Source organism: Conger conger, chromosome 4, assembly GCF_963514075.1.
Source record: "Conger conger chromosome 4, fConCon1.1, whole genome shotgun sequence".
Classification (NCBI taxonomy): domain Eukaryota; kingdom Metazoa; phylum Chordata; class Actinopteri; order Anguilliformes; family Congridae; genus Conger; species Conger conger.
The window spans coordinates 54431355-54457353 of NC_083763.1; the positions used below are offsets into that span (position 1 = coordinate 54431355).

A 25999-nucleotide genomic window follows, 5' to 3' on the forward strand; every position below is an offset into this window, starting at 1 on the left:
AGAAACCTTGCTTCTTTTTTGGGGATGATTTTGTTTATGGAGTAACACTTTTGTAATAATAAAAAGTGATTTTATTGAAAAGTTTGTATATTTACAGCAGAACTAGAATCAGTCAACGGTGGCCATTGCGGCAACCTGCAAATCACACTTCAGTCTTTCTCTCACACACAGACACACACACCCTGCAAGCTCACATCTTGCAGGCAGACACCACACATACACACACTGACAGACAAACAAACCCACACCTTGCGGGGTATATCACAAAGCAGGATTACCGAGCTCCCTGGACAAATTCACCATGTAAAACCCGGAACTTTCTATTTACGTCAGTCCATGTTCCAGTCAATCCATGCTCCGTGCTTTACACCTATCCAGCCAACTCCGTAACCCCGCCTTCGTGATACACCCCCCCCCCCCCCCCCCCTTCTCTCACCATCCCTTCGCCTGTCTCCGTATAAATACTCCGGTTCCCCTCCTCCGCCCTCCTTTCGTCCGTGTCAAAGTCCCCGTCGTTCCGTCTCCGAACGCTCTCGCTCTCCCTCTCCCAACTCCGAGGTCCCCCCGTGCGAGCAGGGGGGGGGGGGGGGCGCCTCTCCCTCTCAGTCCATCTTCAGGCTGCGGTAGATGTAGCGTATGAAGGCCAGCGAGGCGCAGAAGGACACGGCGCCCAGCATGAGGGAGAAGACGAAGGCGGTGAGCAGCGAGTACCCGAAGAACTCGGCGCTCTGCACCAGGCCGCTCATGCTGGAGCGGTTGCGGTAGTAGAAGATGGAGTAGACGAAGATGAAGATGCCGGTGGAGCCTGTGCTCAGGACACTGCGCCACCACCAGCGGTAGTCCTCCCCCGACAACAGGAAGTACGTCAGCGCCACTGAGATGCAGGCGCCCACCGACAGCAGGATGGCGAAGACGCACAGCAGGATGCCGTACAGGGTGTAGTGCTCCCGGCCCCACACCGTGGCGAAGATGTAGTACAGCTCCACGGAGATGGCGCTGGGGAACGCAGAGGAGCGGTTACTGTACTGTACTGAAACAGATACACGACACTGCACTGAGACACTGATACACAACACTGCACTGAGACACAGATACACTGACACACTAACACTGCACTGAGACCCTGACACACTGACACTGCACTGATACACTGACACTAACACTGCACTGAGACACTGATACATGACACTGCACTGATACACTGACACACTAACACTGCACTGAGACCCTGACACTGCACTGATACACTGACACTGACACTAACACTGCACTGAGACACTGATACACGACACTGCACTGAGACACTGATACACGACACTACACTGATACACGACACTGCACTGATACACGGACACTAACACTGCACTGAGATACTGATACACGACACTGCACTGAGACACAGATACACTGACACACTAACACTGCACTGAGACCCAGACACACTGACACTGCACTGAGACACTGATACACTGACAATGCACTGAAACACAGACACACTGACACTGCACTGAGATACTGATACACAGACACAATGGACACACTGACACTGCACTGAGACACAGATAAACTGACATTGCATGAGTCAGAGACAGGCTGAGGGTGGTCTGGCCTCATGCTAGCTTTAGGCCTTTCATGCATCACATACTATGTGTGAAAATCTATACGTTTGACGCCCTCTAGAGGCACAATATTTTCTTTTCTTCAGAATTAAGGTAAAGGTCATAGCCGTAGGCAAAAGTTAATCGACAGGGAGAAATCTGAAATCCATTATTGCAGGAATGTATACAACTTCTGCTGTCCCACTGTTCTCTGTAAGAGAGAAGCATGCCATGATATTACTATTACTAACAACATTCTTCATTATGACTAGGTCTGGTCTGTCCCTCCAAACAGAATTTAGATGCAAATTCAGCTCCTCTGCAGAAAGCTAACCATAAGGTTCCCCCCGATTTGCACATGTTTCAAAGGCATTCTTATCAACACTGGGTACAAACAGAGTCAAAACTGATTACTGTGGTTGTTTGTGGAAGTGCCCTTGGTAATATTATGCAAATAGAGATTAGCTGACGCCTCTAATAAAAAGCTGGGGTGAGCTGAATACAAAATGTGAAATAAGCAACACTGCACTGCAACAGGGTTACAGTACTGACTCCATATTGACAGACAGACTTACTGACATTACACTGCAGCAAAGGTACAGTTCTTACACCACCCTAATAAACAGTTACCGACACTGCACTCACAGAGAGCTTAATGGTTGCTGTAAGAGAGAGTACAACAAAGAAAATGAAAAGAAAATGTACCAATGGAGAATTTTTATGTGGCACAATAAAAGATAAAGCAGACATATTTCTATCAAGAGACACTCAGCAGCAAAGAGAGAGAAAAGTGCTGAGAGGCAGAGATGGAAAATCCAGGGGTCAGAAAGAACAAGTCCTGCCGTGTGTTTCTTCCAGCCAGCTGATTTCACTAATTACTTCCACCTCCTGGCAGAAGAAATGTGCCAAATAGCAAATCCAGGTGTTTGTAAAATGATTTCCCACGTGGCACAACGTAGGTTTTTGCGTAATTGTCGGATGACGTTGCTAAATGTTAACACAGAGAGCTGACCACAGGAGGCGGGGGGGGGGGGGGGGATTGGGCTCTGGGGACAGGGTTAGAGACTTTTCAAAAACCTACGTCGCCACTCTTTGCAAATGTTTTGCAGGCATTTCATGCACTAACACCAGGAAGAGAACGCTGGTGCACGTGGGCCTTTAAAGGTACAATAGGTAAGACTTATGCGTTAAAATATTGTTACAAGACCATTTTAAATGTAGGGCGGCCTGTAGTGGTTAAGGTAAAATGACTGGGACACGTAAGGTCGGTGGTTCTAATCCCGGTGTAGCTACAATAAGATCTGCACAGCCGTTGGGCCCTTGAGCAAGGCCCTTAACCCTGCATTGCTCCAGTGGAGGATTGTCTCCTGCTTAGTCTAATAAACTGTACGTCGCTCTGGATAAGAGCCAATAATGTAATGTAATGTAAATCCCTTCCTATCATTGAAAAAGGCTCACTGACGTGTTGGCTCACCCTCTGTTTATAGTCCTTAAATTCGGGTTTCAAAATATACAGTTGACGGCCCAACACTCTGTACCAAAACATTGTATGGCTGTACAATAATTCAAGCTCATCGGCTGAAAATTGGTTCTAACTGCCACAGCCAATGGCATTTCAATGTCAGCGCGTTTACAGAGAAGGGGGTGCTGTGGTTTGAAGGCGTTCGTTGCTACTATTCTTCTCTTGACCGTTAGAAGTCCAAAATGACCTACTGTACCTTTAAGCGCTGGCTCTCCCACCCACGGCGACCCCGCTCACCTGAAGGGCAGGAAGCCCCCGATGGCCATGTGCACGGCCGTGTGCTTGTACCAGGGCTGAGGGGGGATCTGCCGGGGGATGTTGCGGGTGCGGCAGGGCGCCTGGAAGTTTCCGGCCCGGTTCTTGCCCATGATGCCCCCGATGACGGTGAGGGGGAAGCCCACCAGCACCCACGCCCCGAGGAGCAGGAGCACGGTGGTAGCCGGCAGGGCCTGAGTCGAGCCGCTCCACCAGTGAACAGAGTTCACCACGCTCCAGGTCAGGAACAGCGGGGCTGTGAGGACCAGCGGGGGGTGATGGGAAACCAAACTGACCGTTAATTCTACACCACAGCCAGAGGGTCTGCTGGTTTTTGTTTTTCGCCTTAATATTAGACCCAAGAAACCTCACTCCTGGTCCTGGAGAGCCACAGGGTGTGCTGGTTTTTGTATACACCTTAATATCAGACGGAGAAACCTCACTCCTGGGCCTGGAGAGCCACAGGGTGTGCTGGTTTTTGCTTTTGCCTTAATATCAGCAACCAATTCAGACCCAAGAAGCCAGGTGAGGTGAGTTGAGTGAGTGTAATCAACTGCTGAGTAACAACGAAAGCCAGCACACCCTGTGGCTCTCCAGGACCAGGAGTGAGGTTTCTTGGGTCTGATATTAAGGCAAAAACAAAAACCAGCACACCCTGTGGCTCTCCAGGACTGGGAGTGAGGACCACTGTACTAAACAGATGAACAAAATATGAAAAAGACTAACAACTCTGCCTTCTAGTAAAAGTACTGCATCTTGTAATCTTGTAAACAATGAAAGGAATCTCACTTGTAGCATGACCTAGAACATCAGTATATAAAAAACCTTTGTTGTACACTCGCTGGACATAGTAAATAGTAGATCAACAAAATATGAAAATGACTAATAACTCTGCTACCTAGTGAAAGTACAGCATGTCGTAAGCACAGACCTGAGAAGAGGGTTGACGTGAGGATGATGTTCCAGACCCAGCGTTGACCGTGGATCTGCGTGTAGAACCGGCAGGAGCAGTAACCAGACACGCAGCTGGTCAGCGCGTACAGCACGATGGCCGCGGAGTTGATGGCGCCGTGTCGATGCACGTTAAACATCCCCAGCAGCGCCATGACGATGATTCCTACGGAAACCGCGAGGGGGAGCAAGTTTATAGATAATGTACAGAGGAAGAAGCAGTATGTCTGGTTTTCGTTTTTTCTACAATGTCAGAACATGTGACTAATTAGAGAGATACATTTAGAAACTTATGAACAGATAAGTTTATGAAAAACAAAAAGTGGAGTCAAAATAAATAAACCCACATGTAAATTATTTATCTTTTATGACTCCATTCATATCAGCAGCCTAAACATACTGATTAATGACAGACAAGGAGCGTGAGGCAGGAAAGGAGAAGAAGAAACATCTTAACGGCCACTACTGCTCAATGACACTCCAGAGAGACATGAAAAATACTAATATATTAACGCAGACAAATACTAAAACGACTAAATAACTACCCAGGTTAGGTTACCACACTCTACAACCGTCACCCCTGTAGCTAAAGAAAGGTATTTCGACTTATAAAACGAAATGAAGAGAATGAGTCTCGATTCACAAAATGGAGGAGTCCAGTTGTGAGCAGGATATGGGATTAGCGCAACGAGGTGTGTCAGTATTTAGCTCACCCGTGGCTAAAGTGAGAAACTGAGCTCCGACCCCCAGCACAGCGCACAGCAGGCTCTTGTATGGCGGGAAGCGAAAAACATCGGTGTGGATGATCTTCCAGCCGTTGTCCCCTTGGTCCAGATCATCGCACCCCCCGTCCTCCTCCACATTGTACCTGTTAGAGGGGACAGGGGTGGGCAGTTCCGGTCCTGGAGGGCCGGCAAGTATGCAGGGCTTCGGTTTTCACCAATTCATCTAACTGGCTGTATACACCCAACAGTACTTCACTCTTAGATTAGATCACAGAAAAACGTTTTCATATTGAGACACAAGAACAGTCTTTGACTGTTATTTGTGCATTCATCATTACAGTTTTTACGCTTTTATCCAAAGCAACTTACAGTTGATTAGACTAAGCAGGGGACAATCCCCGCTAGGGCCTTGCTCAAGGGCCCAACAGCTGTGCAGACCTTATCGTGGCTACACTGGGGCTTGAACCACCAACCCTCCGGGTCCCAGTCAGCCCAGTGGCTGAGGAATGTAGCTAAAATAATTGTCATGACCAATTAAGTCATTAAGGCCAGCAGTTGGCATGAAAACCAGAAACAGACACGGCCCTTGTTGTTGTAGAGGGAACAGTGGAGCCTGGGAAAGAACACTGAATCTCACCGTTAGCACTACCCCTGACATATACTGACATATATTCACACTGACTGCCTACCTCAGGACCCCCAATATTGCACATATCATACATATTCACTATACATGTGCACTGATTTCAGCTCTCATTCACATTTTCTGCCTTTGCACATTTGATACTATGCATTGCATACAATTTAGGCAATGTATTGCACTTTTCTTGCTACTACTATTATTAATATCATCATAGTACTGTCATAATACAATACAATAATATTGCTACTACTGCACTTTAACGACTATTTGCACTACCGGGTCAGATGTGACTCCCATTTTGTTGTACTAGTACTCGCACTATGCAATGACAATGAAGTTGATTCTGAAAGCACTGAAAACACCCCCACTCACCTGCACCCTGCCTCCCTGCCTCCCTCACTCCCCTGAATCCATACAGGCCCCCCCTCCTCACCTGGCGAAGTCGTTCTTCAGCACCCTCATGAGGATGATGATGACGAAGCCCAGCAGGAGGACCACGAGCACCAGGGAGTTGATGATGGAGAGCCAGTGGATCTCCAGGGTTTTGGGGAAGAAGGAGTAGTCCCGCAGCCTCTCCGCCCGCCTCCCGTGGGGCAGGGGGCTCTCGAACCAGCGCACGCTGTAGGAGTGGGTCACCGCCAGCCCCGCACCCGGCCCCGCCCCCGGCAACACCCCCCCGCCCCCGTCCAGAGGCACCGGCTTCACGTCCTTCACCGACACGTTGGCGAAGATCACCGAGTCCCCGTTGTATTCGATGTTGAAATCCAGGTGCGTCCACAGCCCCACCTTTACAGGAGAGGAGGCAAAGGGAATGGGAAAGCAGACACATAAACACAGGCAGGCAAACAAAGAGGAAGAGAGTAAGTGTGAAAGAGAAGTAAACGGTAAAGCACCTTGTGGCTGTGTGGCAGGAAGCCACTCTCCTCCATGTAGCCCACGAAGCCCCAGATGGGGATGTCATCGAGGACAAACTCGAAATAGTACAGTTCCTCCACAGCTTCACGCAGCTGCTCCACCTGGGACACGCAAAAAAGCTCTGGTTCCCTCCAAATCCCCACTGCATCAACTCACAGCTGACTGAACTGTCAGATTTAAAAGTTTACCTCATTGGTGCCCGTTCATTTTACAAATGTGACTTCTATTTTTATGTCTCATATTTATTTTCCATGGGTTAGGCGCTTTGATGGAACAAAATGTAAACAAAGAACCATTGTACTTTTATGAATTTTTATACTTTAGTACTGAAAGCACCAGCTCAGTGATTTACCCTTCATAGTAATTGATCTTCCCATAGTATAGGTACCTCTTTCTCACTCAGGGTGAGCTGACACACAGTCTTTCTCTCTGTGTTCTCCTTGAAGCGGATCTCGTACAAAGACTCTGCCATCCTGTCACCATCAAGAACTTCACCGAGGCTTAGGGCCTTGTGCCGTACCTGAAATGGTAACACAGTCACCCAGAATGGTATGAGATCAAATGTTCACTTGCACAATAGCATACAGTAACAAAATAATCCAAGTGGACTCCTTGTTCACTAACCTCTTTGGGCCTGCAGACAGGTAAAGTGTAGTAGTGATAGGTCTCCTGTGGGTTATGGTAGGGACCGACTTTGTTTACATACAGGGTCACAGGATCTCCAGACTTGTAGCTCACTGCCCATCCTATCTGGGGCAGGAGAAACAGGGCCAGTACGCTCACTCCCAAACCCCCACCAGCAGGCAGCAGAGTGGGAAGTGCCGACCTTGTTGTCATGACAACCCCTGTTGAAAAATCTGATTTTGTAAAAACATACAATTTTACAATGATAAACGTTGTTAAATTTAAAGGTATCAAAGACAGGCAGGATGCAACTGTAAAATGTGAAAAATACAATTTAATCATCGTCAGAGGCAGCCTACATTTTTTAAGAACTCAAAGGCTATTAGCTAGCACTAACATTAACGTTAGTTCCAAATAATTCATCGTAATATTACGTGGCTTTACGTAGCCTAGCAATCTGTGCGAATGCTAGCCAGCTGCATGATGCAGTGACTTCGGACGTTCTGTCAAAAATATATAGAAAATCCAAAAAATTATACCGAAATCGTAAACTGTCGCTTTTCATATTAGGTAGTTAGATAGCTAAGTTAACGATACTATGTTATTGCACCTATGTAAGTTAGCCTTAGTATAGGTATGTGTTCTGTCAGACTGAGAAATTGGAAGTGGGTAGCTATAGCCACTAACGTTAGCTGTCACTTGCATAGGCGGTCAATGTCAAGTTCTCCTTACGTTCACGCTACTTTGAATTGCACGGTTATTGTTGCTTTTAGCCAGCTGGCTGGGTTTAACAACTGCTGCTTGGCTGGCACGATAACGTTAGTTGTTAAAACAATAACAGTTTTTTATTGACACCATCGCTCAGTTACTTCATCAAATACAGTTAGCTAGTCTATCTTGCACAATACTAGCGTCAAATGTCATCTCCATCGTTTATATTCATATAACTAGGTACATCGATACTACATATTGATATCCAAATAATTTATTTTAAACTTAGCTAACGTTAGCTAGAACGTATGTTACATTACCGCAGTTTCTTCTTTACAGTTCCAGAAGTCCGACTGTTTCAAGATTATTTATACAATCCAGGCCTGGTAACACTTGCCTCCTCTGCTCTTACTCTTTGTAGATCTCCTTTTCTCTGTGAGAGCTAAGTTTATGCGTTTTTTGTCATGTTTGACCGAGGTTCGCTTATCTGTACAAATAACGCAATGTAACCAATTCGATTCTATTCTCAAAAGCATGGGGAGCAGGCGAATTCTGGGCAGCTAACTGTACAACACGTCACCGCAAAATAGTAACGGCGGACTCTTCCTGAGTGGGCGGAGTAAGGTAACACGCCTCCGCTCGATGTGCCCGCTGATTGGAATTCGGAGGAAAGAACGTGAACGACATGGCTTCAGGGAGCTAAAAATGAAAAATGAATTCAATGACTAGCCTACTGTACATTGCATAACACTGTTTCCCAGTCCTGGTCTTGGAGGATGCTGTCCAGGCCTCATTCTTTTTTTATACTGATGCAAAACGAACATTGCCTACCACTCCCTCAAAAGCAGACTTTATCCATTACCTAAGATATAACTGGCCAGAAATGGCAAAAATAAAAGAAAAAGAAAACACGGCAATGTTCCCATGTGACCATGATTCTTAATGTATCCATATTGCATATAATGGAACAACATTAGATGATATTATTTTATCATTGGCATTTGTCAGACGCTGTTATCCAGAGCGACGTACATAGTGAAAAGTGCATACCCAAAACAAAAATTGCACCCTTGTAGTCTAAACCGAATGTTGTAGATTATCCCACATAAGGGATAGCTTTTTAAGTAATCACATGCGTGCTTGTGTCTGTTTGTTCGTCATCAGTTAAAGTTTTGCTTAAGAGTTGATTCAGCAGGAACAAGAAAAATATGTACATGGCTGGAACAATATTATTGACGTAAAACACAGAGCACATACAGTGCAGTCCGTGAATATTTAGACAGTGACACATTTTTTAGCTCTTTTCGCTCTGTACTCCAGCAAACTATGTGGTTAAAATGCAGACTTTAAGCTTTAATTTGAGGGTTTTTACATCCATATAGAATAGGAATTATAGCCCTTTTTACACATAGTCCCTCCAATTTTCCTATTAAGTGATCCTGAGTCTCTTATGAGGCCTTCTGTCCAGGATTCAAAAGATAGACCGTATAAAAAAGTCTGTGTGCTTCCTGCCCAGGTTGTTCATGTCATTTTCACTCCTGATCCAGAAGAGGGCAGAAGTGAGTTGATTAGCTCTCTCATCTCCTCATCTTCTTCGTATTAAACCAGTGGCCCTCAATCCTGGTCCTGGAGAGCTGCAGGGTGTGCTGGCTTAACTCATTAAGGTTCCAGGGGTTCCAGATTCTGGCTTAGGACTGCACCCCTTCTTGTTGCTAGCATCACCTTGACCTCTATTCCTTTTTGAGCAGTCTGACTTGGTCTCCACTCTCTGGTCCAGGAAGTGGTGCCAAGTAGGGATGCGCATGGCTATTCAAATATCTGAAAGTTTATTAGACCCAATAAACCAGGTGAGGTTAGTTCACTGTGTAATTAGCAACTTTAATAGGTTGATTAAGGCCAGCACACCCTGCGGCTCTCCAGGATCATGTGTGAGGACCACTGTACTAAACAGTCACCCAGTTCACTTTGGATTTAAATAATGTTTTTTGTTGGTTGTTAGAAGGATAAAAGTGAGAGAAGGCTAAAAGTAAGTTGACTTGTGAAGAATCAAAGAGTGTATAATGCACAGGTACATACAGACAAAAGGAAAAGCATGAATAAATGAGTGGAGAAACATAACACAGATGCTTCCATACAGGTGTACTGCATGATACAATTAAACAATGAATATCCATTCATGCTCTGTAGCATGTATAAAAATGCTGAGCAGGCCCAGTTAAGGAAAACATATCAGTGACTTTGAATGAGGGTTCAGTTTTGGGGCATGGACAGGAGGAGCTAGTCACAAAGGCTGCTCCACTGGCTGCTGGTTCAATAGGAACAGTGACTGAAGTGACATCTAAAATTAGATCTAAGGGAAAGGCCTCAGTAAGTTGGAAATAGTGGTTGGAAGCGTACATCCGATGACTGTGATGCTTGTGTATTAGTGCTATGTAAGGAAAAACAGAAGAGCAACTCTTCCTCAGGCGAATCATATGTTATGGCCCTCGCATTCACCAGATCTCAACCCAGTTGGACACCTATGGGAGATTTTGGTGCAACATCAACGTCAAATCACCAAATGAGGGAATATATTTTGGAAGAATGGCATTCCATCCCTCCAGTAGGGCTCCAGACCTCTAGAGAATCTATGCCAAGGCGATTTGAAGCTGGTGTGGTTGCTTATGGTGGCCCAACATCTTACCAAGACATTTTATGTTGGTTTTCCCTTTAATTTGTCACCCGTCTGTATATACCTGCAAACGTGGGGGAAACCCGCAAATGCTGCTGCCCTTAAGCAGTGGAGTCTGATTCCTCTGTATTACAGGGGCAGGGAGAGGCTTCTGACTGCTCTAAACCCAGCTGTCTCTGATTAGTTTTCTGGGTATATAATTAAGACAAACACAAGAATAAAATGCTTGTGTAGTCAGGTTTTTTTTATATACATATGCCAACCCTTCTGTGGTTTTTTTCTCATTGTGAAATAATGCTGATATTGCTTTGCTGGAAATCCTGTTGCGTTTGTTTATTAATGCCTGGAATAGTTCCGAGATCAGGCCTACTCCTGAATTAAAATTAAAATGGAGACATTTAAATTGGCGAAAGAGGAAAGGTTTGCATTCATGAAGACTAACACTCACCAAACACTTTATTAGGTATTTATGAAACTTATTTATTTATTTTTTTACTCCTGTAGCCTATCCACTTAGTTATCATGCGTTGTGTGTTTGAGATGCTCTTCTGCATACCATTGTTGTAGTGTGTGGTTATTTGCATTACTGTCACCTTCCTCTCAGCTTTGAGCAGTCTGGCCATTCTCTGATGTCTCTCATTAACAAGACGTTTCTGTCTGCAGGACTGCTGCTCACTTTATTTATTTATTAATTTTTATTTTTTTATTTTGTTTTGCACCATTCTTTGCAAACTCTAGAGACTAGTGCATGAAAATCCCAGAAGATCAGCCGTTTCTGAGATACTCAAGCCACCCTGTCTGCCACCAACAATCATTCCACGGTCAAAATCACATGAATAAAATTTCTTCCACATTCTGATGGTTGATGTGAACATTAACCAAAGTTCCTGACCCATATCTACATGATTGTATGCATTGAACTGCTGCCACACAATTGGCTGATTAGATAATTGCATGTTATAAGTAGGTGTAATAAAGTAAAAATGTTCCTAATAAAGTGTTTGGTGAGTGTATAGTCAATGACACAGTATCCCCCACATGCTGGTGAGGTTGAAGCTCCCACATACCAGAACTTAATTTATTGGGCTTTTTGTGTAAAAGCCAAGCGGGAAATGCTGAAAGTAAATGGAGATATTCTGTAGAGTGCCAAGGTCAAATACTTGGTGTCCAATCCCCCACATGCCTGTTTTAAGCACCAGGAGTAAACATTAGGAAACAAAGAACATGCATGGCAGTCCTTACTGAAGAGTTCCAGCCCAAGTGAAACATCTCTCCTTACTGAAGCGTTCCTGCCCAAATTAAACCTTGAACTCACTCATTCTAAGCAATAAAAGTTTTTAAACATGATTTATTACATCCTTAATGCACTTATAATACAGGAGGAATTGGATTCCACAACATACAATTCAACTTTATGCAAGTAAATCATCATTGCAAGAGTGCACACACTTTAAACATTGACCTACAGATTGCTTCACTCATAAGAGTCAGATTCTTATTCAATAAACTTTATTGGCATTTTATCGTTATATAAACCAAACAGATTAATGAAAATAATCATTAAACTAAAATTGTTACAGATTGTTTTTATTTGTGAATCACAATCTATCCAGGCATCAAATGTTTTAGAAATTATGTTGCATTACTTCATAAATCAATAAAAGCTTATACTGACATTCTAGCCTGTCTTGAATAATATTTCTGTCATTAATGATACAGTATTTTCATCATCTTGATAGCAAAGTCAGGTTATTTAAATATAAAAAAGCTATAAAAAAGGACCAAATTCTCACATAAATACAAGCCTGCTGACATGTACTTTGAGAAAATGGAGGAGATCTTGATTTTCTGCCTTTGCTGTTTATGATACTAAAAAGGTACTTTAGTAAGAAAAGTTTCTTACTTTAGTAAGAAAATGTGTGCAGTTAGTAAGCATCCCATTCAACTTCGAGCAAGCAAACTGGCAACAAGAAAATGCAATGTTCATGGCATTCCAATGCCTTCGGGCATTATGCTCTCAGACTGCTGCAAATTTGTAGAGAACTCGCATGAATGCACAGACTGAACAAAGGAATGGATTTCAGTCTGGAACACCAAACTGAGGTGCAGAGTTAACTCTCCCTTCCTGGAAAACTAAACAGGTCCAAAGTGGTTCCATGTTTCACTATGACCAAGGGTTCCAAGGTGGCCTGAAAGTGGAGCCCTGTGAGCTGTGGGCCATAGAAAAGGTCCCGCTCCCCTAAATGGCGGAGTTCTTCCCAGCCTGTCGACGCAAGTCGCGGCCGGCCCGCCGCCTCCTCCTGCAGCAGACCCAGCAGATGATGACGGTGGCGATGATGGCGATACAGACCAAGACGATGATGATGATTTTAGCGTCCTGGGAAAGGCCCTCGCCATCGCCATCGGCGTTACTGTTGTCCTGCCCTGGCGGGGGAGTGGTGGCGGCAGGGGCTATGGGGGTGCTTTTCTTCGGGGGCCGGGTGTGAGGTCTCCTCCACATCTCTGTCGGGGGGACGGAGTTACCTGAGGAAACGGAGGCGGTCGACGGGGGCGGCACCCAGGCCGTTGCGTCCTCATCTGACAGGTCTGTGAGTTTGGTATGGGTCAGTGAATCGCGAGAGGGGCACGTCAGTTGGCTGGCGTTCTGCACTTTGGATGGATGGCCCTTCATCCAGTCTCGTAGTGGCAGGATGTCCAGGTTGCACCTCCAGGGGTTCATGGCTAATTTTACGTTCTTCACCGTATCCAGCGAGTCCAGAACCTCCTGGGACAGGCTCTGCAGGGAGTTGTTGTGGAGGTCCACTTCCCAGAGCGGAGGCAAACCATGGAACAGATTTCCAGGCAGGGACCGGATGAGATTGTGTTCCAGGGAGATGTTTGCCAGCTTGGGGAGACCGTTAAATGTTCCCTCCTCCAAGCTGGCCAGCAGGTTGGTGTGCAGGGACACCTCTCCCAGCTCTACAAGGCCCCTGAAGGCCCCAGCCGAGACAGAGCCAATCTGGTTACGGCTCAGAACCAGGAGCCGCAGATTAGTCAGGTTGCTGAACACGCCGTCCTCCAGGTGCGTCAACCGGTTGTCATACAGCCAGAGTTCCTGGAGGGCCATGGGGCCGAAAACCCCAGAAGACAGGCTGCTGAGGTGGTTCTCAAAGAGGGATATCTGGGCGAGGTTGGGCAGGTTGAGGAAGATACCCTGGGGCAGTAGGGATATGCGATTGTTGGAGAGATACAGCTTCTTCAGTTTCTGCTGCGATGAAAATAAGTGGCCGGGAAGATGCTCGATCTGGTTGTCCTGCAGGGAAACCTCCTCCAGGTTCACCAGGTCATTGAAGCAGCCAGCTGGGATCTCTCTGATGGCGTTCCCGGTGAGTCTCAGGAACTTCAGCTCGCCCAGTCCTCGGAAGACCTCCCCTGAAAGTTCAGCGATGTTGTTCATGGCCAGGTTAATGGTCTGCACATTCATGAGCTGGTTGAATGCCTCCCCAGGAACAGAGGCGAGAAGGTTCCTGCTCAGGTCCAGATACTGTAAATTCCTGAGAGCTGAAAATAGGTTGGGGGTCAAAACAACTATTTTGTTTTTGCTCAATGTAAGTGATCTGACATTTCCTAGATTCTGGAAAAGCGCATCAGGGAGACTTTGCAACTTGGTTCCTGACAAGCCTAGGGCTACTAAGTTTAGCATTTTATCGAAAGTGCTGGGCAGCACCTCCACCATTGCAGAATCCTTTACCGCAAACATCGAGAGGGCCTCGGCAAAGCCCTCAAAATCGCTGGGGTTTAAGGAGGAGATGTTGGCATTGGCAATGTAAAGGTTGCTGGGGGCCAAGGATATGAATCTCGGAAACTCCGAGATGTTTTGGCACAGGACCTTGCTGTCCGAGCACTTGCATCCATCTGGGCAGTCTCCAAAGGCAATGTCTACAGTGAACACACTAAGGAGCATGTAGATGCACACGGCCAGATCCATGAAGCTCTAAAAATAGAACAAAGAGGTGAAAAGATTAATGAGACACTTTTTTCTTTACATTTTCTTGTCCCTTCTTCGTTATTTTTTTGAAATACTTCTACATATTAAAACAGTTGCTTCAAACAAAAAACATATTGTTGTTATAGTCATTTGCATATGCATTTGAGAATATCAAGCATTAGTTGTGCTAATGAAATGCACTGGGATGCTAATATAGGCCTTTGATTCATCTTCATCCGAGCCCTGTAGTTGTTTAAATACCCTGTAGTTGTTCAGGGCTACAGTCATCCGTGGCTAATACAATTCACCCAATTCAAGATCTAAATTATTATTTTTACTTACTTTCCCCAGTTTATTCTTGTTTATTCCTGTTTATATGCCGACATTCTAGACCCAGCTCAGATTTTCACTTATAAGGCTGATGTTTTCTGATGTTTTTTCTGATGTTTTTTTGATGTTTTTGAGGGTAACTAATTTGAGAACTAGCACACACTATGTACACAGGGAGGGCCAAGTTTGGAAACCACTGTCTAAGAATGGGGTATCAAACTCCTGGAGTTGTGGGGGTCCATAGCATCTATGAATTTGTTGTGCTCTCTTTTCAATTAGTGGGCAGTTTTGTCCTGGGAAAAAATAATGTGCTCTTAGACTCTTTTAACCGTTCAGAGACTTAAATTAAGCACAGGAGCCCACCAAAAGCCAGTAGACACTGCAGCTTGCCAGAGTTTGAGAACAACCCATTGGGAGCCTCAGTAAGGCTATGGCGCAGGGTTGCCAGATGGCCAGTTTTCAAATTATTGGTACATTTTGTGGTCCCGACTGGACAATGTAATGTCCGGTCCCAGTTGATGGAAGAAATGTACTGGTAGTTTCTAATGAACTTGGGTGAAAGTAACCCTCTGATGCGATGTTTGTTCCAATGGGAAGCCCCCCCATCCAACAGCTCCTGGCTTGTTCAAAATGACACTTCTGGCTGTGCACGTTGTTTGGTTTAGATTCTAAATTCTAAATCTGGCAACCCTACGTAGGTGACATGGCAGCCCTTGCAAATGTTACAGCTGTGACACAGTGGGAGGGGGCACGGGGGGGGGGGTCTGAGCATCTCTACAGCTGTACGGTGAGCCGGCTCTCGACCGCCCTGCCCCACAGCAGGTAGGAATGCGAGATTGCGGTGGGGGGGGGGACTGGGGCGAGGGTTCACAGATGTGCGCATCCCAAAACTTTCCCTGTTTGTAATGGCACAAGAGGGACTCTTAAAGAGGCCTTTCCAAAATAACAAGCCAATTTATCCTTCCTTGTTAGAAACCGGTCTCATCGTTAAAACCAATGGCAGTAGCAGCAGGGTAACGTAGTGGTAGGGCGTTCTATAGGGTTGCTGATTTGAGCCACTGGCTGGCATATATGCTGAATATATGGATGCTGAACTGCATCTGGAGAGATGAAGTCGGGTCCCTAAAATGAAAAAAGAACCCTGCCGTTGGGCCCTTCAAAGGCCCTTAAGCCAATAACTGCTCCAGGGGCTTTAACCCTGTTCTCTCTGCCTCGCCCCATTTGCAACTGTTCTCTCTGGCATTTCTCCTTACAAAAGGGAACAGGTTGTCAATATATCTCCCCTGGTTAAGTAAAGATTAAGAAACAATTAAAGCTGTTTTATTTTTTTGTTTGTTCAAAAAACATTGAAGGGGAGGGAATTCATTACTCAATAAAAACATGTTGTCTTTCTGATTTGTGATGTGTCACAACACCACGACAATGCAAATAAAGAGGACCCCGCCCTGATTGTCATCTGGGCATAACCCCTCCCCTGTGCCCTGTTGTTGAGAATGGCTTCACCATTTAGTGGTGCCTGCAGTCTCCAAATCTTCAGTTATGTCTTGTGATTTGTGAATATGTGATCCTCTGACAATGTATTCTCCAGATCAAAAGACACCTCAATTCACTTTAATGGTAAGAGCAGCTGGGGTTTTACCACAATGACATCATCACTTCAAACGTTTCGTTTTTTTTTTTCTTAGGCAGAGGATCTGGGTTTGAATCGTACAGGGCACACTCAAGCAAAAACTATGATTTTTAGGTGACTTTCCTTTTCCTAAATGCAATAAAAATACTTCATTCAGTACTCACTATTTAAAACTAATATCTGAATAAAACATATTATTAGGGGCTTGGAACATACTTAGATATATTTGAAACAGAAAAAAAAAAGTTTCATAAATTTTACTTGGAAATCATGAATTAACTATTAAGTTTGAATGAATTGGCCATTCCTCAATTAGGAATGTTGTGTTTGAACTAAAAATAAGAGTCATGTCTCCACTGTCAAAATGTTGCTATAAGAAAGTTGATTTAGATATGGTTAATCATAGCATATGTTAAGGCATGCAGTCATAGGTAACAAACATTTGTCTCTTTGTATGCTTTTTACACTGAAGTTATATTTCCTCCGATCCTCAGAGTTGTAAAGTAGTTTTTACAGGTCCAGTGTAAACCAGCTGAAACAATAAGGATGTTAGGTTCATGCTTCTTTGTATTCACAAGCATTAAACTTTTGACTGTCCGCTGCTGTTGAATATTGCCTTTGATAAATTTAATGAAGGGGAAAAAACGACTGTGTTCCCACTGATGTAATGGGTCCCAGTCTTCCTAAACCACAGTCTGGACTAAGTCGGAATTTGCTAAAACTTTTTTATTTTTTTCCAGCTGAACATTGCTTCCAGGGAAAATATTTTTTTTTCCTCCACAGTATTGTAGAATCAGCATTTTCAGTGAGTGGGAGAACATTTCTGTTTCATTTTGTTTATAAAAGTTGCCGTTTTTGGAGAATCACTAAAATAAATACAAAATCACATCTAATGAAGCCTAGCCTTAAACCACAACTATTCAAATGGTTGTGAATCCAAGAAAGTGCCTGAGCTTTGTAATCTAGTTTTATTCACAAATTTAAAAAGCATAAATTATTATTAAAGACAATGAACCACAATATAATCTCCGTTTACTCCCTTGCACACACACACACACACACACACACAAATGCACAAAAACACATGCAAACACAAATCCCAGAGGGCATGTTCACTGAACTCCAGAAAGCAGACTGAAACCCTAAAAGCTGTATTTTTTTAGGTTTCCTGTTGACATAATTAGCAAAATTGCTAATCAAGTAGTGATTGCTTTCCTGTTATGATGGCCAAAGGGCTTGAGCACAGACGCTGGCGGTACAAGGTTCTTACCGTATTGCAGGGCCGCTGGGACTGTGAAAAACAGGGGTTCAGCTGTGTACAGCTCCAGTCGCTCCACTCCGAACTCCCGGCGCAGTGAAGACCCCCTCCTTTTGAACAGCTGGGAAAGGACACCGTCAGCCTTTCCGGCACGTTCTGTAGCTTCCGTCACGCAGACTTTTACCTTTTCATGGGCATGGCCTTCATCACTCCCACCATCAGCATCAACATCATCAATTCATCATCACCATTTCCTCTTGTGACCTATGAGTCTGATGTTTTCACTCACTCACTCCCCTCTTTCTCTCTCTCTGTCACACCCTCTCCCCCTCTTTCTCTGTTCCTCTCTGTCTCTCTCTCTCACACTCACACGACACACGCCTCTCTCCCACCCCTCTCTCTCTTGCAAACATTTTTGGGAAGTAGTATGCCTAGTCCCACAGCCCCACCCTTTCTTTCTTCACTTTTTGTGGGTATGAGAGTGTGTGTGTGTGTGTGTGTGTGTGAGTCTGTATATGAGTGTGTGTGTGTGTGAGTATGTGTGTATTGTGGATGAGTGTATAGTGAGTGTGTATGTGTGTGTGTGTGTATGAGTGCACGGTGTGTATATAATGTGAGGGTATCGTGTTCATATTTATAGTGTAGAGTGTGTTTATGAGTGTATGGGTATGGTGTGAGTGTGTGAATGTTTGGGCATGTGAGTGTATGTGTGCGTGTGTATTGTGTAAGTGTGTGTGGCTGTGTGAGCATGTGTGTGTGTGTGTGTGTGTGTGTGTGTGTGTGCGTGAGTATGGTGTAAGTGTGTGTGCATGTGTATGGCTGTGCATGTGTGTGCATGTGTGTGCGTGTGTACATGTTTATTGTGTAAGTGTGTGTGTGTGGCTGTGTGAGTGTGTGTAAGGTGTGCGTGTGTGCGCGTGTGCATGTGTGTGTATTGTGTAAGTGTGTGTGTGGCTGTCTGAGCGTGTGTATGGTGTGCGTGTGTGTACTTGTGTATTGTGTATGTGTGTGTGGCTGTGTGAGCATGTGTACAGTGTGCGTGTGTGTGCGTGTGTATTGTATAAGCGTCTGTGGCTGTGTGAGAGTGTGCATGGAGAGGGTCAGGATTAGGCACCCTTGCTGATGCTGGGTTTTTCTCTGGGGGGGTGGGAGTGGAGCCTGCTCATGATGAACCAACATGAAGGGGGGGGGGCTGAGGGGTGCCACATGTGAGCCTGAGTAACAAGTCACCTCTCTGGTTTAATGACGAGGAATAATCACTGGGGCCGCTGGCTTGGAAAGGGGGATTAACGCAGGAATGAGCCGGAATAATCTACACACTATTGTGTGTACACACTATTGCATTATTCCTGCCCATGTTGTGTCATCGTGGAATTTCGGGAAATAACACATTACTCTGCCTGTGTTTGTCATTTTTTTAAAAATATATATTTTGTTAGTGAAGCTGAGACTGAAGCCATTATACAGTCAGGTCCATAAATATTGGGACATCGACACAATTCTCCTCTTTTTGGCTCTATACACCACCACAATGGATTTGAAATGAAACGAACAAGCTGTGCTTTAACTGCAGACTTTCATCTTTAATTTGAGGGTATTTACATCCAAATCAGGTGAACGGTGTAGGAATTACAACAGTTTGTATATTCCAGAACATGGAATGTGTGTCCCAAAAAAAATAAGAATGTTTTTCTACCATTCTCTCCCACTTCATTAAAAAGGCTCTCTCTCTGTCTCTCTCAATCTCTCACCCTCTCTCGCTCCATCTCTGTCTCTCTCTCTCTCTCTCTCCATCTGTCTTTCTCTCTCTGTCTCTCTCTCTCTCTCTCTCTCTCTCTCTCTATCCTAAAACACCAGAACACATCTGTACATTTGTACTGTGCTGGCATGTTTTTGGTTACCTAAATCCGTAGCCAATATCAGAGAACACAAGAGAATGGCTGAGCTAAATCTATAGGTCATATCGATAGCAACCTCCTTCTGATGAAACTGAATGACCGTTTGTCTGCTAATAACACTTTAGCTATTTGCTCTTAGCTACTCTCTCAGATACGGTGATGTTCCCTTTTAAAGGTTTTAGAAACATGGGGGCTGTTGAGCAATGTTATCACCCTCTGACAGCTGTGCTAACATCTTGTTGCTCAGATATGGAGATAGTCTAACACACACACACACACAGGCCTGCACACACACACACACACACACACACACACACACAAACATCCCTGCTCTTTCAGTCACAACCCTCCAGCATCCTGCCTGTTTGATGTGAATATGTGTTTATTGGTAAATGTCTGCATTTATATAGCACCTTGATCCAAAGCGCTGTACAATTGATGCTTCTCATTCACCCATTCATACACGCACTCACACACTCAAACACCAACGGCGATTGGCTACCATGCAAGGCATGTTTATTGTTTGTTCCATACGCCTAGTCAGCCAAGCCAATGAATTTAACGAGCACCTTGTACTTTCAGGACCATACTTATTTTTCTAATTATCTGGAAACTCAAAAGTTATTTTAATTTCCTCCTTGTAAGGATAAGGTTGTTTGGCTATTACCATGGTGTGAGTGCAAGTTCAATGACTGGACATTGTCTTTGCATGACAAATTATAATTTGCCGTTCCAAAAAACATTAATGTGCTTCCTTCTCAAAAAAGAACAGAAAAAACCATAGTCTTTTTTCCCTTCGCTTTGAATAAATATTATATTTGGCAACAACAACAATATTTAACAATATTATCTTGGTCATTTTTTTCCTGTTTTGCCCATTCTGTTTTTACCAAAATGTTTAGTTCTTAGGCAGGTTTAAGGTCCATGATGTAAATTCATTTCCTGAACCTTCCGACCTGACCTGAAATTAATTTATTCCAAGAATGTATTATTGTCAAAAAATCACAAAAGCATTACAATATTACAGTATATTTGAAACAGAAATTTAACTTTGCTTGCTTCAATGAAAGACAGTGCCATCAAGTCTGCCATCAAGTTTTCAGAATAAAGTACAAAAAACGATAACCAGCATAGACTGCCTGCTCTTCATTAAAGAAATAGGTGAACATAAATGACTGCTTAACCATCCTTTAATGGTTCTTCTACCATCTCTGCATATTTAGTTATTGAGTGAAACTTTTCTGTTTGTATCTAATATGGTGGCTTCAACATCATGAACATACGTACACACAAAGCCACAAACAAAAACATTTGCCTAGACCTTCTGTGAAGGATACCAATACAGCAATTAACCATTAACATTTTGCCTCATCATAAAGAATGTAATATATAGTAAAAACACTTGTTTAAACTGTTAATACACGGTAGTATTTGCAAGCATATGAAATTAGTGAATTAAAGAAAGGGTACTTAAGAGAATTACACATACAATACATACAAAATAAAAATTATTGTACACATTGATAACATGGTAAATGTTCAAATGATGTATGATTTATGTTACATTTTCAATATTATGACCGAAATTTGAAATACTTTTAATTTAGCAACACAAATGAGAAATTTAGTACCTTTCAATGACACAACAAACACACATACTGGCATTGCCTAGTGGAATAAAGAGTAATTCTAGGACCCACCTCATAAACTCCCATGACCCATTTTGAGCCCTGAACCATGGTTTAAGAAACATTGGTTAATGTTAATGTATGATCCTTTGTGGCATATGCCAGGATTATATCTTGTCTGAGAATCTGTGCTTTCTTCCTGATGGATTTCTGTTATTTTCGTTCACAGTCCCGTTAGCTACTTGCTCTATGGCCTGATCCAATCTATAAAGCACATAGACACTTGCCACAATCAAAGCTATCCCTATGGCCACCAGTAGGACATGGAAAACCACCAAGAACGTGAAATACGAGCCACTAGGGGGCAGTGTCCACAGGTAAACCCAGCCACTCAATCGATTATGGTGCAAAATGGTGTCCTCTGGCTCCAGGATAACAACGTTATAAAAAGCCAGCGAAAGATTACTGGAGCCGCCCTCTAGGGGGTGACCTTTGGAGGAGGTGGGTCGTATTGTGGTGCTATCGGATGGAGATGGAGTCAGAAAAGCTGGAGACAAAGTGGTCACAATTTCAGGAATCCTGTTTTCTTCTGTGGTTGGAGGAAGAAGGACAGCACTATGGGTAGCTGGAGACAGAATGTATTCTTCTGTGGTTGGAGGAAGAAGGACGGCACTATGGGTAGCTGGAGACAGAATGTATTCTTCTGTGGTTGGAGGAAGAAGGACGGCACTATGGGTAGCTGGAGACAGAATGTATTCTTCAGTGGTTGGAGGAAGAAGGACAGCACTATGGGCAGCTGGAGACAGAATGTATTCTTCAGTGGTTGGAGGAAGAAGGACAGCACTATGGGTAGCTGGAGACAGAATGTATTCTTCAGTGGTTGGAGGAAGAAGGACGGCACTATGGGCAGCTGGAGACAGAATGTATTCTTCAGTGGTTGGAGGAAGAAAATCAACTTTAGTGGTAGCCCAACAATGGACCATCTCAGAGGATAATGAGCCCAGGGAGACGTTCCGCAAATGAGGTGGCATATAGCAAAGTACTTGTTCGTAATCTTTAATTATGCTTTGCTTCTGGCCCACCCATTCCGCAAAGTCCAGGATATCGCAGGTACACAACCAGGGGTTGTGTCCCAAAGTGACATCTTTCAACATGGCTGCCATTGACAGAACCTCTCCAGGAAGGGTTTCCCACTGGTTGTTATCCAGACTTACATTGGCAAGTCTCGGGATGTTGCGAAAGATATCATTCGGGAGAGTGCGTAGGTTGTTGAAACTGAGAATCAGGGTGTCTAGGTTGATCATGCCAGAAAATAGGTCCCGGTGGAGGAATTCAAGGCTGTTGGCTTCCAGTTTGAGCCGGCTGAGGCTGGACAGACAAGAGAAGATGTTTTTCGGAAGATGCCGGAGCTTCTTGTTAAAACTGACCGAAAGGTTTTCCAGTGTGGTCATATTACAAAACAGATGGTCTGGAAGGGTGTCTAACTCCGTTTCATACAGGTAAAATTCCTTGAGTGCCGGCATGTGTCCAATGAGCTGGTCAGGTAGGAAGGTGAAAGGGTTTACGTAGATACTGAGGAAAGTAATTCTAGGCAGGTAGTAAAAACTCTGGTGTGGGAAGGTCTGGAGTTGGTTCCGGGACAGCGTCAGCTTCTCTAGTTTGGGAATGTTCCAGAACAGGCGGGGGGCGAGTTGACTGATGTTGTTTTGGAAGAGGTCCAGTTCAAGAAGCTCTGTCATGTTGTCAAAGATTCCAGGTCGGAGAGACTCCAGCTGGTTGAAATACAGGCGGAGGGAATGCAATTTAGCCAACGGGCTAAACACAGATACAGGGAGTTGTCTAAGAGAGTTCTTCCCCAGATCCAGTACGGTAAGGTTATCAAGGTTCCAGAAGACATTTTCGTCAAGGTAAGCCAGGCGGTTACTGCTGAGGTCCAACAGGTCCAGCTGCAGAAGCCCGTCAAACAAGCCTGGAGGGATCGTCTCCAGCTCGTTGCCACTAAGTAACAGCTGACGGAGGCCGGTTAGGTTGCCAAACACCTGCCCGGGAATGGATGACAGCTTGTTGAAGGATAGCCTCAGGGAACGGAGTCGTGGTACGTGCCTGAACGCCCGTGTGTGTACGGTTTTTACTTGACTGTGGCTAAGGTCGAGTCCAAGCAGAGCAGGCAAGCGGTGCAAGCTTTGCTCATCCAGCTCAGTTATCTGAGTGTTAATCAACCGTAGCAGGACTATTTGGGGGGACAATGGAGAGGGCACGTCCGTGATGCCCCCTCTGCACTCGATTACCTTCTCATGGCAGTTGCAGCCATCAGGGCAGCAGGTGGCGCTGTTGAGCAGCTCGCCGAACAGAAGGAACAGGAGGAAGACACACATGGTTCCTGAAAGGACACAAGAGGCAATTTTTCAAACATGGCAACTGCATAAAACCCATTCCGTAGCTACAGTAGCAGTCGGCTCATGAGTTCAATCATACAACAGTAAATAATCTCCTTTCTCTCACTTGTCTTGCTGGTCTTTTGCTAGTCACTTTACCCTTATTTAGTTCTCATTCTTATTTTACCATGTAAATTAATTTCTTTCTAAGTGGCTAAAATTGTTTGCTAAGTTGTAAACGATACAGAGCGAGGATGGGTTTTATAATCTACAATCTACATGTTTCAATTTACATCCATTTTAAATTTGGGGTGGACCAAGGGTGTCAAATCTTATCCAAAAAGGGTCGGTGTGAGTGTAGGCTAAGGAGGTAGGAGCAGTCGTCTGGCGGTTGGAGGGCTGCTAGTTCAATCCCCGCCCTGGGTGTGTTGAAGTGTCCCTGAGCAAGACACCTAACCCCCAATTCCTTCTGACAAGCTGGTTGGTACCTTGCATGGCAGCCAATTGCTGTTGGTGTGTGAGTGTGTGTATGAATGGGTGAATGAGAAGCATCAATTGTATAGCGCTTTGGATAAAGGGGCTATATAAATGCCAACCATTCACCATTTAGCACTAACACATTCTACTTATCAAGGTCTTGATTGAAGAACGTGATTAGTTGATTTGCAGTCATAGTGTTGGGCTAAAACAAAAACCTGAAACACTGGCACTTTTCAGATAAGACTGGACACTCCTGTTGTAGACAATGGAATAGTATGTGCACTATTTTCTAATGATTTTAGACGCAGGCATCTTGGTCAGTTTTTCACAGTCATTAATATGCCCTGGAGCAAGATCCTAATTATTTGGTTTATTTATTGGTCAATGCTTAACTAATGCTTAAAGTACAAAATGAGAGTATTCTGTGAAAAACACAACTTCTGTAATGTAAAGATTTGAATCAATAATTGATTTAAATTAAGTAAACAATATTCATTATTAATTCAATTATTATTATTTATTATAAAAAATTAACTCAATATGTTTTGATATTTTGCCTGATCACTTTGAAAACGGCAAACACCTCATAGCATGTAATGCTTGCAACAAAATAAAACCACACAATAAGAACAGAAAATAATTCATTGTCTGTCAATAAAATTTGATGTCGTCAAATTTATATTGTGCAATTACAATACCAGCATTTGAAATAAAACTTCCCCTTTATTTGAAATCCTGGTATTGTAATTGCACATTTCTGACAAAAGGAAATTCAAACATTCTATTTATTATTTCTCAGAAAACTACATTCAGAAAAAAGGTCTACCTACCTTTGAATTGGGAGCAAAAGACCAGTGCAATGGGAGGTTAAGTCTGCCTTTTATAATAAGGGTATTCCTCCCTTTATAAAGGACATTTAACATTTCCGTTTGCTTCTAGCTTATCAGGGGCCAAGAGCGCTATCCATTCAGGCCCACATCCGTCCAACGCTCATATATGTACACAGATAAGACTATCTGGTCACAACAAGCCACATGTCTGTTATGGTACAATTACAAGTATTCACAGAGGAGCCTTATAAGTTTTAAAGGATGACTGTGTAATCTAATGCCTTGGGAAGTATGGGAGTATGACTCATGAGGTTAAAGGTTAATTTCCTGTTTGGGGCAATGCCTTTGCACCTCTGTGCCTTGCTAAGTGTTCAAATGAAAACGATTTAGGGTCATTGAATCAATTCTATTGGCAACGCCACAATATTACTGCCATGTGTGGCTAACGTGCTGTTGTTAATTAAATTTTGTATTGAAAGAGAGTAAATCTATTCCATTGAGCTTAACAGAATATAGGTATGACTCACTTTCGTTGGCTTTATTGGGCTTTTCATTTTCAACAGGCACTTAAATATTGTGAATCCATCTGCTATTCTACCAATTAATACATTTTTAAAAACCTCCAAACACAGACAATAGAATGCTTGGATCGTAACTGCTTAGAATTGTAATTAAACTGAACTTTAGCCAAAGGATGATGAAGAAGACATTAAACACACTGTGAAGGTGTGTAAGTTTGTGTAAGCACTGGCACGGTGCAGTAAAATAAATGAAATTGGTGGCTTCTGGTAAGCCACATGCTCAGAACCAAAGAATGGATAAAGACTGTAGCGCATAAATGGCTCAGTTTTATGATACAAAGACTGAGAACATTAAACAGCCATTTTATGCAGTAGGGTCTAATTATTTGGTGAGTGTGGGTTCTGAAAAGCCATACATACAGTGCCGTCCTTAAGTAACTGGACAGTGATACACTTTTGCTTGTTTT

At 43.9% G+C, this 25999-nt stretch overlaps 3 protein-coding genes across 4 annotated transcripts; all 3 read right to left on the reverse strand.

Moving 5' to 3' along the window:
• Positions 1-48: 48 nt before the first annotated feature.
• On the reverse strand, positions 49-8648 carry LOC133125751 (transmembrane 9 superfamily member 1-like). Of its 2 annotated transcripts, none has more exons than XM_061237325.1 (9): positions 8265-8648; positions 7234-7454; positions 6998-7129; positions 6588-6710; positions 6128-6480; positions 5040-5194; positions 4307-4492; positions 3358-3631; positions 49-996 (listed from the first exon to the last, which is right to left on the reverse strand). In XM_061237325.1, the coding sequence occupies exons 2-9, from the start codon at positions 7444-7446 to the stop codon at positions 603-605; spliced, it is 1830 nt and encodes a 609-aa protein (XP_061093309.1). In that variant the 5' UTR covers positions 7447-7454; positions 8265-8648; the 3' UTR covers positions 49-602. The 2 variants fall into 2 exon arrangements, with proteins under 2 accessions (XP_061093309.1, XP_061093310.1); XM_061237326.1 differs by having other exon boundaries at positions 7234-7466.
• Positions 8649-11943: 3295 nt separating this feature from the next.
• On the reverse strand, positions 11944-18186 carry lrrc15 (leucine rich repeat containing 15). The gene is made up of 2 exons (XM_061239998.1): positions 17813-18186; positions 11944-14588 (listed from the first exon to the last, which is right to left on the reverse strand). The coding sequence occupies exon 2, from the start codon at positions 14580-14582 to the stop codon at positions 12855-12857; it is 1728 nt and encodes a 575-aa protein (XP_061095982.1). The 5' UTR covers positions 14583-14588; positions 17813-18186; the 3' UTR covers positions 11944-12854.
• A 2525-nt stretch (positions 18187-20711) lies between these two features.
• Positions 20712-25207, reverse strand: LOC133127225 (platelet glycoprotein V-like). The gene is made up of 2 exons (XM_061239948.1): positions 25012-25207; positions 20712-23706 (listed from the first exon to the last, which is right to left on the reverse strand). The coding sequence occupies exon 2, from the start codon at positions 23699-23701 to the stop codon at positions 21494-21496; it is 2208 nt and encodes a 735-aa protein (XP_061095932.1). The 5' UTR covers positions 23702-23706; positions 25012-25207; the 3' UTR covers positions 20712-21493.
• Between the last annotated feature and the right edge of the window lie 792 nt (positions 25208-25999).

What these genes read in the sequence shown, in the direction of transcription:
- LOC133127225 (XM_061239948.1), bottom strand. Translation starts at nt 23,701, where the DNA reads ATGTGTGTCTTCCTCCTGTTCCTTCTGTTCGGCGAGCTGCTCAACAGC.
- LOC133125751 (XM_061237325.1), bottom strand. Translation starts at nt 7,446, where the DNA reads ATGACAACAAGGTCGGCACTTCCCACTCTGCTGCCTGCTGGTGGGGGT. An exon ending in CTGAAGAACGACTTCGCCAG is followed by an intron (nt 5,195 to 6,127) that starts GTGAGGAGGGGG and finishes CCCCTCTAACAG; the next exon opens with GTACAATGTGGAGGAGGACG. An exon ending in GTTTCTCACTTTAGCCACGG is followed by an intron (nt 4,493 to 5,039) that starts GTGAGCTAAATA and finishes CGGTTTCCGTAG; the next exon opens with GAATCATCGTCATGGCGCTG.
- lrrc15 (XM_061239998.1), bottom strand. Translation starts at nt 14,582, where the DNA reads ATGGATCTGGCCGTGTGCATCTACATGCTCCTTAGTGTGTTCACTGTA.